The sequence below is a fragment of the Eretmochelys imbricata genome, chromosome 6, assembly GCF_965152235.1.
Source record: "Eretmochelys imbricata isolate rEreImb1 chromosome 6, rEreImb1.hap1, whole genome shotgun sequence".
In the NCBI taxonomy this organism is placed as follows: domain Eukaryota; kingdom Metazoa; phylum Chordata; order Testudines; family Cheloniidae; genus Eretmochelys; species Eretmochelys imbricata.
Window position 1 is genome coordinate 89,824,113 of NC_135577.1, and position 17,787 is coordinate 89,841,899.

Here is a 17,787-nt window from a genome sequence, read left to right on the forward strand (position 1 = left end):
ACTCCCTTTCAAATTTTCTTGTGCGGCATTTCTGCTCTAGCACCATCTTGGGCTCATTTCCTGCTATTCCCCATCCTCCAGGCAAGTCTCCATCCCCGTCTCCCAATCCCTGAAACAGTTTCTGTGGTCTTGCACCAAATGACCAGGCGCTACTCATTGAAACCTTTGTCTTTCTACAAATCCTAGAAGCTACGTCACCCCCTGAAGTGAGAGTGCCAAAAACCCAAACAAAACTATCTCAGATGCAACCAGCTTTTTTCTCTCATTCTGCATAGGAATCTGGGACTTGGAGGGTAGGGACCCCTCTTTTCTTTATTGGGCTATTCTCCACGCCCTTCATGTCTGTTATCCTTTCACTGTAGGCTAGATTTTGGTCCCACTATGGCCCATTGATGCTGTCCGCTGGTGCAAAGGGATTGGAAACCCCGGTCTGGGGGCATTCCCCTAGCAAAAGAGCAACACAGGGCCCTACGCTGCTCTCAGAAGAGGTGTGTTGGGGTGCAGCTAGTGGCTAGAAAGGGGAGTGGCCAGGGTAGTTTGAACTCTGGTTATTCTGTGCTGTGGGACCATCCCTGGGCAGCTATACAATGCTGCTGTGCAATTAGGGACTGCTGTAACTTACTCCAGGAGCTGTGCTTGAAGCCACTTTTGCCTGGCCCTCCCCTTTGGTGTTGCATCTCCAGGGAGGTGCAGATCAGAATCTGGCTGTGTCTCTTCAGTCCAACTTTAGATGGGAAGCCCCTTGGGACAAGGATCTCATTTTTACAGTTGCCAGTAAAGCTCTGGGCATGCTGTGGCAGGGCATAAATAGCAATGACAAAAAAGAGGAAGGCACGGTCCCCGCCCCAGAGAGTGTATATAAACAGCCCAGATCACCTTGAGTGACCAGCTGAAGGTGTGATCTCAGTCAGCAAAGCATTTTCATAGACTCATAATAGACCCATAGTTCTGTGGTGGACTGTGGCTGAAAGACTTCAGAAGAGTATTTTTAGGAGGATTCTGACTGAGGAGAGTGAGGTCATTTGGAACATAAAGGAAGGGAAATAATTACAGGTACAGGGGGCAGCATGAGTGGGGGAGGCACAAAGTGAGATTGGGAAAAGAATTCAAGCGGAGCAGATAGTCAGGAGGCTTGGGTGGGGCCAGATCAATCTAGCAGGCAAACTGTTCCATTCAACCTCTAAGCAAGGGCAGGTTAATGATAGGACAAAGGGAAAGTGTAAGGTGACACAGGCCAGCCTGGCTTGCTCCGGCTGCTGAGAATACAATCACCAGCCAGTTCTGGCTTCAGTGCAAGAGCAGTCGTCAGAATTCAGATTAGCATGAAGGTTATTCCAGTCAAACATTCCTAGAGCCCACCCCCTTTCCTCCCTTAGAAGGGATTGAATTTCCTTTTCATGTATCCATCTGGAACAGGCGAGAAAGCGTGTCAGGAAGAGACGGCGCACCTCTTGAGCTGTCTGCTGAGTGTAGATTTATAATCTGATGGACAGAGAGAGACCCAGCTAGCACTCCACTCCTTCCCGCTCAACGCCACGGCTCCAGGGCAGACTGAAAGCACTTAGCCTGAGTTTTGTACCTAAAGAAGAAAAGCAGAGTTCTGAAGACCATTTCCTGCTTGTTGCAGAGTTGGAGATCTCTCTTGCAACCCTGGATCATGGCCTGGCTGCTTCCTAGGGCTTGCTGCCTAAAAGTCTTCTGTCAATCCTCTAGAGGACCCTTTTCTTCTGGAATAGCTAGAGCTTGGAGTGGCGGGCCCCTGACTGCATATATGCCAGAAGCTGCAGCATTCCCTGGATCAAGGGACCACCCAGGGCTGTACAAGGTGTCAGTGGAGCAGGCAGATGAATTCTGGGGAGCTCTAGGGAGAAACCGACTCATGTGGATTAATCCTTTTCACTCTGTACAAGACTGTAATCTACAGCAGGGCTGGGTGTCCTGGTTCCTGGGAGGACAACTGAATGTAGCAGGTAAGCAGGAAGCCAGACCTCCCCACCCTAGTTTGCTGGCCTCTTGGGGAACCCACCTGGTCCCAGCATCTTCAGGATGGATCCTTTTCAGTCTCATGAATCTGTTCCTAGGAATGCACACACCTTTAACTCCTTCTGTTAGCCAGTTGCTACTGGGGAAGTTCTATGGCAGCAAGAATTAGCTTTCTATTTTTAGACACTTTCTTGGAAGTGCACCAATCTGTCTTTCCCCTGCATGTGGAAATCCTAAACTGAGAGGAATAGTCTGAGGAACAGACATCAAAGAGGGAGGAAGGCAAGGGAAGAACGTGTGTCAGAGAGCAAGGGTGTGAGTCTAGGACAGCACCTGCCTCTGACCCCCACTTTCCCTGGCGTGTTTGTTCCCAGTCTTATTCTCCTCACACACAAATCCAGGAGTGCTCAACGGTGTCACTCAATCCAACACTTAAAGAAAAACTAGGGAGGTAGAGCTGAGCAGCACGGTCTGGTAAAAGGGTTCAAATGAGGGATGGTTTCTCAGATCCAGGCACAAGTTCAGCCAGAGGACGCCTGCCAGGAACGTTCCAATTGGCTGTGTGTAGTAGGTGTGTAGGAATGTGATTGGTTGTAGGGGAGCAAGTGTGTCTCATTAGGATGTATGAATACAGCTGGACCACCATGTGCTGTGAGCCTAGCTGCTCTCGCAAGCTGTGTCATTGGGCCTGGTCAGTACCCTTTTGTGGGAGTCCTCAAAGGTGCACCCATGTACTACTGAGGTCATCAAATAGAAGTTAGTGCTCTTCCCTTATCCGTTATCAACGAGTGCCTCTTCACAGCGCTAGATAGCAGCACTGCCAACCCCAATCACTCAAAAATCATGAGTCAGGCCCCCCAAAATCATGAGATTTCAAAATAAGTTTTAGTTCTTTTTTTATTTGCCTTCTGGTTTTTGAGCCTTCAGGGGTCAGTTTTTTCAAGCTTTTCTCTGGAACCATGAGGGAGAGAAATTAACTTTTTTTAAATGAAAGCTGAAAGTCTCACCTAATCGCAACTCTGGGAGCTGGAGCTCTACAACGAACAACATATGTAATTAGACTCCCAATAAAACTACAAGTGTTGGCAACACTAGTGCTTTCAGAGGAGCCCACTTTGGGATAAGATTTAAAACCAAGGTCTTGACCGCTTGTGGTCATTCAACATTCCAAGGAACTCTACATACCCCCAGAGTTCTAGCCCTGTTTCATCTCAGGTGATTGCATTCTACTTCCCTACATTCCCTCTGCAGCGCTCCTCACTTCCTGTCCTAAACTGCCTTCTGGAGTGCTGCTGTCACTGTTTAATAGCTGCCTCATTCCACTAAAGAGGCAGCTGCATTTCAGTGGGAGGTGTAGTGTTCCCTGTGGATTGCTTACCTGCCACACAGGGTTGCTGAGAAATGACTGAGTTAATATTCATGAGGCACTCAGAGAGCCACCAAGGAGGAGTGCAGAGGGCTGTTATGGTTACTCAGGGTGTTTGGGGGCAGTTTCTGGTTAGGAATGTGCAGATTGCAAGTAAGGATGATGAGGATGGTCATGGGTATGGCGGGAAGGAAGGTGTGGGAGTGGGATTGGGGTGGTGCTTCTGACCTGATGGCTGGTGCTAGCAATGATGTGGTTTAAGGGGTTGAATAACAGTCAAACTTACAATGCAGCCACCCTGATTGTATTCAGAAAATGAAGTGGCGAGCACTGGCTTTACTAGAATTAAAAATAGCTCAGAGAGTAATGACAGTCAATCTTCTCTTTCAGTGAATTGTCTGGATCGCCATGTCCATATAGCCCCAAACAAAGTGGCCCTGATCTGGGAGAAAGATGAGCCTGGGAAAGAAGTTCGGGTTACATACAGGTCAGTACTTACCCCAATCCTGAGCTAGAGGAATTGAGCACAGAGGGCTGGTATGGTTACTTATCTGATTAAGGGACCAGAGTCATTTATCTCCAGCTCTGCGGGGCTCCCAGAAGGGAAGGGAAGGGAAGGGAAGGGAAGCTAGCCCCATCTGTTCCCAGTTCAGAGAGGCTTCTGGGATGGGAGAGCTTCTAACTACAAGCCGATTTCTTTGGACAGAGAACTGCTTGAGTTGACCTGCCGTCTGGGAAACACCTTGAAACGACAGGGAGTAAAAAAAGGTGACCGAGTCACCATCTACATGCCCCCATGCCCTCTGGCTGTGGCAAGCATGCTAGCCTGTGCCCGGATAGGAGCCGTACACACAGTGGTATTTGCCGGATTCAGCTCCGAGGCTCTAGCTGACAGGATCCGGGATGGTAAGAGCCTTCTTCACAACTGATAGGTGCTCTGTGCACAAATTGTCCCTTCAGCCTGGCCCCTTGGAGAACAATATAAACCCCTGTCAGCTTCAGTGACCAGTGGGGCTGAGGGTGTGGGGATTGTGCCCAAAGCTTCCTGGCCCTGGCGTTCTTACTCCTCCAGCCATGGAGGAGAGAGTGGCCTGAGGGAGTGGAGGAAACAAGTGGGCCCTGGACCACATGCTCAGGCCACCCAAGAACATCACCACAACTCCCCACAAGCTGTAGCTACAGACAAGCCCTGCCCTGAGAGATGGTTTGGAAAATAAAAGCTGCAGCCAGGAAGTCGACTGAGGCAGATGAAACGGTTTGCACAGGGATCGCTCATTCCCACGGGCAGGCCTGGAAGGAAGAGGCTTAAGATGCAGCCAGGGAAGTTCAGGTTCAATATTCAGAGACGCTCTCTAACCCTAAGCAGAGCTCAGCAGTGGCACATGCTGCCAAGGGACGGTGCTGGAATGCTGCTCCTTGGACCTCTTTAAGGAGAAACATCCCCTGCCCTATCAGGGATGATTAAGAAATCCTGCCATGATGATGCACGGCAGGGAGGAGAGGACTAAATACTGTATCCCGGTAGAGGGCCTCCCCTGATGCAAGGCTATTCACTAGGTCTCATTAGAAGCCTCTTCCAGCCCAGTGGATGCTATGCCTGGCTTCATCAAATTCAGCATTTTAAAAATAAGCTCCTAGAGCAGCAGGGTCTGTCAGGCCATTGTCTCTTGTTGTGGGGGCTTGAGTTCTCTGCCTCAACAGAGGGAGCAAGGGCCTGGAGTGCTGCCTCTCATCAAGTTGTAGGAGACTTAATGGGACACATTAATGGGAAAGAAAGAGTTTAAAACTGCTGCTCTTATTTTAAAGAGAGGCCATGAAAACTGGAGATGGGAGGGGGAAGGAGAGAGAAAAGGCATGTGGGGCAGGGCAGGGTTAGATGTGTGTCTGGAGCCGGGTGGGAGGGGGCGCTAGACATCCTGGTAATAATGATGGAGGGCAGAGGGGCAGCTGGGCTGAGGGGAAGGGCTGATCATGCTGCTGTTCATTTCCTTCTCTTTTGCCCTCTTCAGCGCAGTCAGAGACAGTGATCACTGTGAATCAGGGGCTGCGGGGGGGCAAGGTTATTGAGCTGAAGCAGACCGTGGACCAGGCCGTGCACGCGTGCCCACTGGTGAAGCGAGTTCTGGTTTCCATGAGGACTGAGCAGAAGGTTCCCATGTCAGAACTGGATGTGCCACTGGAGGAGGTGAGATGCCATATGGAGCTACCACCAACTTCCCCCTAGGGTAGGACATCTGCTCTAGGGAATCGGGAGAAGTGGTGGGGGTGGGTTTCCAGCCCAGCCCAAAGGACCCTGTTTGCACTTAGTTGCACTGGGGACATTGTTCTGGGGTAATAGCGTCGTGGTCCGAAGCTTAATGCCCAGGCCAGGAACCTTCCCAACAACAGTTGCCCTGCTTTCCAGAATGAATGAATGAGTTAATGTGGGGAGCTCTTGGAGACACAATATTCTCTGTGTAACATCAGGGGCTGGCAGCACTAACCAGAGCCTGCAATAGTGTGGGCAAGACCTTGAAAACTATCTGTCCATGTACCTCAGACCTGGCCTGTAGCACACCCTGCTATTCCAGCCCTGGGCTCTCCATACAGCTTTGTCCATGCACCTTATTCCTGGCCTGCAGTACCCTTCTATTCCAGTCTGGGTGGGGCCACATTTACTGACGGCAGTCCTAGCAGTCAGTGCTATACAAGGCATAGACCAGGGGTCAGCAACCTTTCAGAAGCCGTGTGCCGAGTCTTCATTTATTCACTCTAATTTAAGGTTTCGCGTGCCAGTAATGCATTTTAATGTTTTTAGAAGGTCTCTGTCTGTAAGTCTATAATATATAACTATACTATTGTTGTATGTAAAGTAAATAAGGTTTTTAAAATGTTTAAGAAGCTTCATTTAAAATTAAAGTGAAATGCAGAGCCCCTCAGACTGGTGGCCAGGACCCGGGGTATGTGAGTGCCACTGAAAATCAGCTCACGTGCTGCCTCTGACACGCGTGCCATAGGCTGCCTACCCCTGGCCTAGACAGTGACGCGGGCTGTCTCTCTTGGTGTTTACGCTCCTAGTGAGGCACAATGCACCCAATGATGGTCAGACCTCAGGGGAGCAGCACTCATGCTTGCTGAAGAAGTATTTTGTTGTTAGCTCCTGGGTTCAGAACAACTGCCTCCACCATGTTTTGTACAGAGCGGAGCTCACTGTCTGTGCTCAACAAATAACCTAATTAACATGAGAAGGCTTCTCATAGAATTCTGTTATGGTGAGAAAAGTGACAGGAACAAATGGCTTCTTCCTACTCAGGAGATCTGCTCTGTGGCAGGGTTCAGCATTAGAGCTGCTGGCTCAGTGATTACAGCCTTTTACTCCTGCTGGCTACACAGGCCTGGGAGAGGGAGCTGGAGTCTATTCTGGACAGGGCCTCAGCAGAATTTTTAAGTGCGCCCCAACTGCAGAATCGTTATTACTGGTGGTGATGCCGGAGCCAGCAAGAGCCAGCTTGACCCTCAGAACCCACGGGGAGTTTGTGGTGCCAGCATGTGGAAGAGAACCCCTCCGTTTCCTTGAACACAGCACACTTGGTCTGGCAAGAGTGAAAAACAATAAACACTGCTCCCATTGGTGCCATTTTGATAGTCACTTTCCAGAGTAGTTCTGCATTTTAAGGAGCCAGCTGAATGAAGAGGGGGTGAGCGTTTGGGAGTGGGAGGGAATTCAAAGCTGAAGGGCAGCATAGAAGAAGATGCAAAGACATGATTAGGAAGCTAAGGAAATAGAGGAGGAAATGAGAGCAAAGATGTTGATGGGGCAGCGTTCTGTAGGGCCTTGTGAGCGGGAGGAAAAGGACCTTAAACCAGATGTGGAAGGTGAAAGGAAGACACTGAAGGGCTCTGAAGAGAGGTGGGTGGCATGGTCACAGTGGCAGCACCCATTCTGGTATGTACTGGAGAGGATCAGGCAGGGAAGCAAGAGCAGCAGAGGCTGCAGCAACGAAGATGAGAATTGACCAACTGGACGAGACATTAGCCGTATGGAAGGAGAGGAAGGGATGGACTTGAGAAATGTAGGAAGGAAGAAGCAACAGGATTCAAGAGCCGGAATGTGGGGAGAGGGGTTAGGATCTGGTTTGCTAGAGTGCTGTCCCAGCCTCCGCAGTGCTATCCCCCTGCCAAGCAGCGTTGGCCCGTCACCAGGCAGCAGAGGAATAAGCCACAGTGGGGTTCATTTCTCTGATGTATACAATGCTTTCCAGCTCTTCTGGGCTTAGTAAATGACTAATGAAATGTAAGGTCAGAGCAAGTGTGGGGAGAATGGAGGGAAATCTGGGGGCTGTGAGGAGATCCTGGAGCTGAGTGAGAACCACTCTGCTTTGTGTCATAGGAAATGATGAAAGAGGATGTATGCTGTGAGCCTGCTGCCATGGAGAGTGAAGACTTGCTGTTCCTTCTCTACACATCAGGCAGTACTGGCAAACCCAAGGGGCTGGTCCACTCCCAGGCAGGATACTTGCTCTATGCTGCCATCACACACAAGGTAATGAGGCCTAGACACAGACACCGGGGACGTCGGGTCAAGGCGTACAGGCAGCAGAACTACCAAGCTATGATGACAAGATCATGTCTCTATTATTTGAGCTAAAGCACAATCTGGGAGCTGCTAATGTTATTAGGGGTCCAGCTGCTGGAGAGCAAGACAGTTACTAGGAATGGAGCAGGACTGAGTCCAGGCAACAGGGGGCACCAGTGCATGTTCTAGAGCAGGTCAATTATTCATTACTTATAGTAGCACCCAGAGGCCCCAGGTAGACCTGGGTGCCCTGTTCTGCTGGGCACTGCTCCAACCCTTGGGAAGAGACGGTCTATGCCTCAAAGAGCTGCCAAGATGACAAGTGAGGTAGAAAGCGGGGGGAGGAGCAGCAAATGCCAGCAAGACACAGGTTTTATATTTACAGTCATTTATGTTTAAACATTTGTTTTTTCCTTCTTCTGTCCTCGCCACGCCCTGAGCCAATCAGTTCAGGGAGGGTGCTCCGCCCATAGAGAAAAGCATTGCTCAGACACCCAGCCAGTTTATTCCAGGGGATGGAGAGGGAGAAATGGCTGGTATCTTACAGAAATATTCCAGCCTTTTCCTTCTCTGCATAAGCTCTGTTGCAGTTTAGCCAGCAACCTGCTTACAGGCCGGCAATGGGGAATACAGGATATACTTACAGAGAGAGAGAGAGATCTCCAAGCCCCCTCTCCCCTGTGTTCTGAGCTTCAACTACCCCCAAGCATACATGAGAGTGAAAGCTCTGCTCCTGAAGAGAGCCCCTAGAGCACTAAAGAGAGGGGTCCATACTTCAATGGAGCAGAGGTAGCTTTGGGAAGAGGAAGCCCCTAAAACAGACAGAAATGTCCCAGATTTTATTCCAGTCATTAGGTGGCCTGTAGGCAAGACCTTTGAAGATACATCTACACTTGGGGGGAAAAACCCCACGGCAGCGAGTCTCAGAGCCTGGGTATACAGACTCAGGCTCATGCCACGCCACTAAAACTAGCTGTGTAGACATTCCCGCTGAGGCTGGAGCTCAGGCTCTGACACTCACCCTCTTCCCCCGGGCTTCAGAGCCTGAGCATGAATGTCTACATGGCTATTTCTAGTGCTGTAGCGTGAGCACTGGGCACCCGTTGACTTAGGTGCAGAGACTCACTGCCGCGGGGTTGTTGGTTTTTTGCTGTGTAGTCATGAGAGAGAGCTGGAGACCGAGCTGCTGGGAGCTCACGTGCTGAGCCACACTTGTGTTCCTGAGACAGCACAGTACTGGGCTGCAGAACAGCCCCCCAAGGGAAGTGGGGAAAAGTCCATTGCTTGAGACAGTTCACCAAGCAAACAGCTTCCAAGTGTAACCCACACACCGCCTGGGTGTGGTGTTCTGTCCCATCTAGTGGCACCAAGACCACTTAGAGAGAGAGAGAGAGAGATTAATGAGTCTGCTCTACAGCCTTAGCTAACAGCCATGTGGCTTTTAGCTCATGCAGTAGACGCTCATGCACTAAGCTCCAGAGGTCCCAGGTTCAATCCTGCCCACTGACCACCAGGGCCTGTCGGTCTTACACAAGAGCCATCCTTCTGGCTTCTCATGAGACAAGTCCCTTTCTAAACACCTCAGTGTGGGCTCCTTAGCCATGGGCAAGCTCCCCCTATACCTGATCCAGGGACCTTCACACCTCCACCCAGGCCCTCTTACCAGAGGGCTCCAGTCCTAGCCTTGGTGCATCTAGCATTCATGTGAGGCCAGATCTGGTGACTTAAGTCTGAAATGCCCTGTGTGCCTGGGGGTGGGACATGTGGAAATCAGGGAGCCAGTGATTGGACACAGAACAAAGCAGCGGATGTTGTCCCAGGACAGGAATGTGGGAATGAGGTAGCACTGTCCAATTCCAACACAAGGCCACTTTAGCTCCAGCTGCTCTGGAAAACATGACCAGAGCTGGAATGAATTCCAGCTCGTTTTCCCCGGGTGGGTTCAGCAAGCTGCTGCTGAATACTTTAAACAGAGACTAGCTCAGAGGACAGCGAGTTTCCATTACAAACACACCAGAGCCTTCCTCACCCCTGGAATCCTCATCTGTCACCCTCCTGTCAGCGGGGCCCACTTTGCGGGGAGCTGCTGGAGCATTGCCACAGCAAACCTAATGGCAGCTAGAGCATGTTAGTAAGGGACGAAAGACTTTTAAAGTATTGTTGGAAATGGCGGATCCCAGAGCAACCGCCAAGAAACAAAGGACTTCCAAGAGACATTACACTGGGAAACTTGCTTGGTGGGAAACAGATGGGAAATGGAGTAAGAGGAGCCAGGCCCAAGTAAAATACAGGTTTCACTCTCAGGGCCAGCCCTGCTATCCAGTTACTTTAGGACATTCTGTCCCTCCCCCTACATCCAATGAAATGGGAGGGTGTGGAAAATAGCAAGGTCTGAACTCCGGCTCCCTGTGCTGGTGCGGAGCCAGGCTTACCTTGCGGAGAGGGACAGAGGGGTGTCCGCCTGCTAGCCCTGCAGAGCCAACGCCGCAAGAAGAGAGGGGTTGGAATCGAGTTTGGCTTGCAGAGCAGCAGTGCAACTATTTGTCCTTATTAGAGAGTGTTCTGAGGTGGAAGGAGCCCAGTTCTGCTCACGGGGGAGTTTGAGGGCTGGCAAGTGGAAAGAATTTTTTTTTTTTTTTTTTTTTTTTTTTACTGGCAAATCGATACACCACTGTCACATCCCCTCTGACTCATCTCCTCTTTGAACTAAATAGTCTGGCCTCTTAGGGAAGTCTTCTAGGCCTCCACTCATTTCTATTTCTACTGTACCTGTGTGTGACGTGACAAGCAATGCTGAACACAACTCCAGCTATGAACTTACTGTTGATTTGTCTAATGGCAGTATCACATGGTCAGTTCAATTCATTATACAGCCTAATAACTTGTTTGCACAAAGCAGCTCTTTTCCGTGAGTGGTCCCAGGCAATTTAGAATCCAGCAATGTGAAGGAGTGGTCCAAATTATTCATTCCAACAAGCATACCCTTGCCCTTGCCAACAGTGAATTTCATCTGAAATCATGTTGCCAAGTCTACCTTTAGAAGGGTCTTCTGGAGTTCCTGATAGTCCTCAAGTGTTGACTCCAGTAGTAATGGGAACTGGCTTGTTTGAATTTGCATCAGGACCCTGGCTCCTTTCCTCAGCACAGGACTGAAGCTGCTTTAGTTATTTATTTCTTTTTCAGCAGGGCCCTAACCAGGACTACGGCTCCATTGTGCTGGGTGCTGAGTAAATGCAGAATAGGCCAGTCCCTGCTTACAGGCTAAACAGGGACAAGCTGTGACAGATTGGTGTAGCAGAGAGGGTGGGAAGCAGTGACTCAAAACAATTTGGGAGTCATGGTGGATAATCAGGTGAACAGGATCTCCCAGTGTGACAGTATGGCCAAAAGAGCTAACGGCATCCTGGGATAAACAAGGGGATCTCAAGTAGGAGTAGAGAGATTATTTTACCTCTGTATTTGGCACTGGTGCAACCGCTGCTGGAATAGTGTGTCCAGTTCTGGGGTCCACAATTCAAGAAGGATGCTGATACATTGGAAAAGGTTCAGAGAAGAGCCATGAGAATGATTAAAGAATTAGAAAACATGCCTTATAGTGATAGACTCAAGGAGTTCAATCTATTTAGATTGAAGAGAAGATTAAGGTGTGAGTTGATGACAGTCTATAAGTACTCACGCGGGGAACAAATATTTTATAATAGACTCTTCAGTCTAGCAGAAAAAAGTATAACATGATCCAACAACTAGAAGTTGAAGCTAGACAAATTCAGACTGGAAATAAGGTGTAAATTTTGAACAGTAATTAAGCATTGGAACAATTTGCCAAGCCTGTGGTGAATTCTCCATCAAAGGCGATGTTTAAGTCAAGATGGAATGTTTTTTCTAAAAGACCTGCTCTAGGAATTATTTGGGAGAAGTTTTATGGCCTGTGTTACACAGGAGGGCAGGTGAGGTGATCACAATGGCTCCTTCTGGCCTTGGCATCTATGAAGGGGAAGACAAGACTGGCAGAGACAGGAGACTTTAGTTATAGATCTCTCCCACACAAGAGCTGCTCTGGCAACCTCTGTGGTAGGAGGGGCCCTGTCTCCAGGCTATAGCTCTTGCTCTCTTCTTTTTTTTGCACAGTATGTGTTTGATTACCACGATGGGGATGTCTTTGGCTGCGTAGCCGACATCGGCTGGATCACGGGGCACAGTTACGTGGTGTACGGCCCTCTGTGCAACGGAGGTACCACAGTCCTTTTTGAGAGCACTCCAGTGTACCCCAATCCTGGTGAGTAATGAAGTTCAGAAGAGCCCTGGCCTCAGGGAAGGGCAGCCGAAAGAGGCTGTGGGGCTGAGGGACCAAGGATCCTTCTTCAAAAATGCTTGGCAGCCATTCTGCTAAAACTGTAAGAAGCTATTAGAAATGCATGAATGTAACCCTGCTCTGAAATCTCTGGCAAGCAGGGAAGTGACCCTGGATGCTCTATACAGAAGAGAGAGGCCTGAAATTAATTCCCATCTCAGCCCACATACCAAAGACTCCTGCCACCATGGCACGAGTTGAGTCCCTGTGTGGAGCTGAAGAACACACTGAATTCCTCTCACACCCCAGGGGAGGTGGTAGGAAACCATCTTAATCATGGGTGGAGCAGTAAGGAGAAGAGCAAATCCCTCCTTCTCTGGAGTAGTCTCTTGTGTATTACACGTTTGGGAAGTCACCTCCACATGGTAGGGTCCTGAGGGGGATGCTAGCTGTGCCCTTCCCTGCCGCAGAGAGCGCTGTGGAGATGGTTATCAGGAAGGGCTCTCAAGGAAGGAAAGAGCCACTGCTGCTGCTCCTGGTGTTTACCCTGAGCTAGGTTGGCCTGGCTACAGCAGGGGTATGGAAGCAAGGAAAGTATTGGGATCAGGGTGAATGAGCCAATTCTAGAGGTAACTGGCCCAGTTTCCTATTCCAGGGCGTTACTGGGAAACAGTGGAGAGGTTACGAATTAATCAATTCTATGGAGCACCCACAGCAATTCGCTTGCTGCTGAGATATGGGGACGAGTGGGTAAAGAGATACGACAGATCTTCCCTCAAGACCCTTGGATCAGGTTGGTACCAGGTGATGGTTCAGGGCTGACCAGACTACCACTCTCAGACTCAGTTCAGTAGTGGGCTGGATTAGAGGTGTGTGTTGGGTCAGTACTTCGCAGTGAGAGAGAATATACCACCAAGGAGAAGGCCTATTAGTTGGCCCAGGTCCATGATCTTGATAAAGCCAGTATGTCGAAGGAAAACGGAAGGAGAAAGATTTTTCTGAATTGTCCCTTAAACACGATTCATCTCCCTTTCCCCTTTCAGTGGGAGAACCCATCAACACAGAAGCGTGGGAGTGGTACTTCAACGTGGTTGGGGATGCACGGTGCCCAGTAGTTGACACATGGTGGCAAACTGGTAAGAAGCAAAGAAGACCCCTCCCATTACAGGCACTTAAGCAGTTCCCCAGTCATCTCCCCATCTTAGGAGGTGTAATACCCATCTGGGATTGTTCAGCTTGGGGCAATTATTATTTAGACATCACCATAGATGTGCATGGCCCATTGTAGCCAAGTGCCCAGCACAGGGAGCCTTTTGGCCCCACCACAGGTCAGACAGTTAAATAAATGATAGGATTTAAAATTAACCTGGAGAAGAGACGGTAGGGACCAATCCAGCACTGGACTAGATGAGCAAGACTTTCCATCTCTAATTAACAATTTTTTCCAGCCACCTCCAGACAGCAGAGAGCCTTGCCTACAGTAACCCCTGCATGGGTACGGAAGCAGCTGCATTAACCATGCAAGACTTAGGGGGGGAAGGTGGATTTCTTAGCAGTATTCCACGGCTTTCGCTTTGACCTAATTTCATGGGTGTCACCATTACATTTACCTCAGAAACAGGAGGCATCTGTATCTCTCCCCGTCCATCCAGCCCTGGAGATGAGATTCTTCCAGGCATGGCCATGAGACCACTCTTTGGGATCAGCCCTGCCCTCCTGGATGACAAGGTAACTTACAACCATCAGTCCAGAGGTTCTCTTAGCCAACGTTCCCATACTGTCCCCTCTAGCAGGCAGAAGCTAGAAGTAGAGAACTTGCAAGCTGCACCTGTCTTCCACACACCCCCACCCCCAAGGTCATGTCCCACTCCCCACAGATCCTCCTATTTCGAGCAACTCCAGCAAGGGAGCTGGTAGCAACCCCTTGACATCTCAGCCTGTGTTCCTGCACCATTCTCTATAGCACCCTGTCCTGGGAGAAGTTTGGAGGCTCGCCTCAGAAATGCTACAAAGGTATTTTCTGGAACAGTGGTTTCCAGCTCCTCAGTAACTGAACGGATGCCATGCTAGACTTGCAATCATAGCTGTAGCTATATGCCAGTGCCCAGGGAGCCTGGAACACACTAGGGGAAGAAGATCTGGACAAGGGCACAGAACAAGCTGGGCCTGAGTGAGAACTGGTTTCTGTCAGAAGCAATGGACCAATACCGGGTGTTAAGCAGCAGAGTGGGCTACACATGCACATCATCTCCCTGCGGGTGGTGTGAACTAGATCCTCCCCCACTGCTCTCCATGTCTCTCCCAGTCAGAAGGTTGTGGTGGGGATGTGGCAGGTAAAACTAGACCCAAGACTAAGCATGAAGGTTACCCTCAGCCCCAGTCATGACAAAGGATATTATTTTCCAGGGAAACATCCTAACACAGAACGGCGTCTCTGGAGCCCTCTGCATCTCTCAGGCCTGGCCAGGAATGGCACGGACAATTTACAATGACCACAAGAGATTTCTGGAAACCTACTTGATGCCTTACCCAGGTAGGATTTGCAGGGAAGGACAGAGGAAGGCGCACAGCTGATCATGGATTGGAGACTGAGTGCTTCTAGAGCCACATGAAGAAGTGTTTTATGGCAAATGCATTAGACTGGCACATGGGAGATCTGGGTTACATTCCTGGCTCCAACAGACTCACTGCAACACTTTGGATAAGTCACGTAGCCTCTCTGTGCCTCAGTTCCCCATCTGTAAAATGGAGATGGCTCTTTCTTTCTTCCTCCCTTCGCCTGTCTCATCTATTCGGAACATAAGCTCTTTGGCACAGGGACAGCTCCTTACCATGTGTGTGTATATATAGCACAAAGGGGTCCTGATCTCAGTGGGGACCACCAATTGCTTCTGTAATACAAATGATAATGTCAGCTCCTGTAGCAATGAGAGAAAGGGAAGAGAAGAGTGTCCAGACCATGGAGGGCTGCACTGTGGCATGTGTCCCAGGCTTGTGGGAATGGGGCTAGTCCAGCAATGGAGCATGCACCCCAGAATTAAGGGTGGTAACGGAGAATGCCCCTGAGCTGTAGAGCTGGGAGAAGCCATGAGGTTGACCGGGAGCAGGGAAGTCCCTTTGCTGTGAGTTTAGGGGGGGCATAGTATACAGGGGGATGGTGTTGATGTGGGGAGGGGTGTACCTAAGCCATGGAGGTAATGGGAATGGGTAATGGGAAGAGGGTGTAGCTAGCATGGGCTAGCTGTGAGAGACTCTCACGGTTCTGATCATCACAGGATTTTTCTTCACGGGAGATGGAGCCTATCGTACTAGCCAAGGATATTACCAGCTGACAGGACGTCTGGACGATGTCATCAGTGTCAGCGGGCACAGGCTAGGCACCGCAGAGCTGGAAGATATTGTGGTAAGAGGCTTGGGCAGAAAGAAGTGGCAAACATCTGACCCCTAGCTTATAAGCAAGTCCAAAGAGCTGAGGTGGGGAGAGCCTCTTCAGGGAGCAGAGCAGGGGCACGGGGGCCTCCAAGTAAAGAAGCCATGAAACACTGAGTGAACATAGCACCTTGGTATCATGCCCGAGTTTTCTGCTCCAGCAGGAGGCCTTGTAGGGAATGGGGCAGAAGTTCTACCTGGAGCAGGTAGGGTGGAAGGAGCAGTTCTCTCATCTCTACCACTCCCACTCTGATTTCCAACCAACTCTAGAGCTATCCAGCTGGGATAGTGATCACAACATGCAGCCATCGTTTCTCAAGTCACATTAGGACTCTTCCCATCACAAGTTTCATCAAGCTAGCTACGAGTATGTACCTGCTGCTTTACTGGGTAGGGGACAACCCCTTCTCCCTGCAAACACTTCAGGCCTTCTTACCTTTCTGTCAAAAAGCCCAGCACAGGGCTGCACTATGGTAAGTTCCACTTTCCTCACCAGCATCAGACGAGATGGCAAAGTATTTAGCTCCAATATCACAACTAAGCTGTTCTAACAGCACAGGCCCCAGCTCTATCCTTGCACTCAAGGGAGAGAAAAAGGTTTATTTGGAGCTCAGGCTACAGCTAGGTGAATTCAGAGCATCATGCAAATGTAATGTAGGGGATTATTAACCCTTGGAGGCCCCCACTGTTATGTGATTGGAGTCTCTCAGTGCTCTTTGGAGCCGACACATCCCTGGGTTTGTAAGCAGGGACTACCCAGTGAGATCTTGTGAACAGGTTACTGGGTCCTGCTGCAGCAGGGGTGGGAGGAGCAGAGTGGGTAGTTGCCACTCACAGAGGTAAGCCGAGCTGGAAGGGGAAGCAGAGGTGTCAGGCCTCTTCCCTACACTCTACTGTGGCAGGTAAGTAGGAAGAGGGCATGGAGGCCACCTTGGGAGCTCCCCATCTCTCTGCCACATACCAGGCCAGTGTGGGGCAGGACAGCCTGCCAGGACTGCTGAAGTGACATGCAGACCTGTTTTGTTCCAGAATCAGCACAGAGCAGTGGCAGAGTCAGCCGTGATCGCCTTCCCTCATGAGATCAAAGGAGAAGGTGAGGGGCTCTGATTCCTGCTACTGCAATCTCTGTAATGGGCTTCACAGCTGCTAGGGCTAGTGGTGGGGGGGAGGAGTAATTCTCAGGGTGACTGCATACCTGACTTGTACTAGGGCATAGGGACCACACTCACCCCTGCGGTACACACAGTAAGCTTTGTAGGACACAGAGTATGGGGTGGGAGTCACCGCAAGAGCCACATGGCTTTGGGCTGGAAGGGGGCAAGTCTCTGGTAGCATTACACTGCAGGGGCTTGCAGCTTCAGGCAACACAGGACTCCCTCCAGGACATCTTCAGGAGGGAGGTCCCACAACTTCATTGGAGTAGAGGAACTGTAGCCTTGTAGAGCAACAGTCTCAGCTTTGGTGATACCACTTCAGAGATTCACTTAGGTCACAGACACACCATCTCAGCCCCTATCATACTTCAGGTTGCATCTCAGCCAGCTGCAGAGTGCTTAGCCCTGCACTGGACATCTCCCTGAACCATCGCTTGGTGCATGGATGAGTAACTCCATCTTTTCCCAGGAGCGTATGTGTTCATTGTGCTGAAGAAGGGGACTGATATCTCTCAGGAGAGGCTGAGCAATGAACTCAAGGAGCTGGTCTCACAGAAGATTGCAAAATACGCAAGCCCTGAATACGTTCAGGTAACAGCCCGTAGGCCTGTTCCTGCCCATACTGCACCCTGTATGCCCTCAACCCTGTCTCAACAGCATGGCAGAAGCCCCTTCCCCACTGCTCCCAGCCCCAGATGATACAGCTTAGGGCTCCAGCGCTTACTCTGCTCCTTTCTGCCACAGGTCACAAAGCGGCTCCCCAAGACCCGTTCAGGTAAGATTATGCGTCGTGTCCTGAAGAAGATTGTAGAGAACAAGGCAGATGAGCTTGGGGACCTGACCACCTTAGATGACCACGAGGCTGTGGAGGAGATCATCAAGGGGCACAAGCGCCTCCTGCAGGAGGAGCAGGGCCAGTAACATGAGTGCTCTCTGCTCCCCTTTTCTTCACGCTTCCCACCCCCATCAAATTTGGGACCTAGTCTAGAAAAAGCCAATCAGCAGGCAC

The 17,787-nt window shown here is 50.2% G+C and overlaps 1 protein-coding gene across 1 annotated transcript; it reads left to right on the plus strand.

The window, feature by feature from the left end:
* The first annotated feature begins 1,657 nt into the window (after positions 1-1,657).
* Positions 1,658-17,699, plus strand: LOC144266822 (acetyl-coenzyme A synthetase 2-like, mitochondrial). Its single transcript, XM_077820342.1, has 14 exons — positions 1,658-1,970; positions 3,740-3,836; positions 4,056-4,255; positions 5,359-5,534; positions 7,719-7,871; positions 12,033-12,180; positions 12,851-12,988; positions 13,239-13,331; positions 13,811-13,923; positions 14,602-14,728; positions 15,471-15,598; positions 16,654-16,717; positions 17,248-17,369; positions 17,523-17,699. Exons 1-14 carry the CDS (start codon positions 1,658-1,660, stop codon positions 17,697-17,699), a joined length of 2,049 nt encoding a protein of 682 aa, XP_077676468.1.
* Positions 17,700-17,787: the final 88 nt, after the last annotated feature.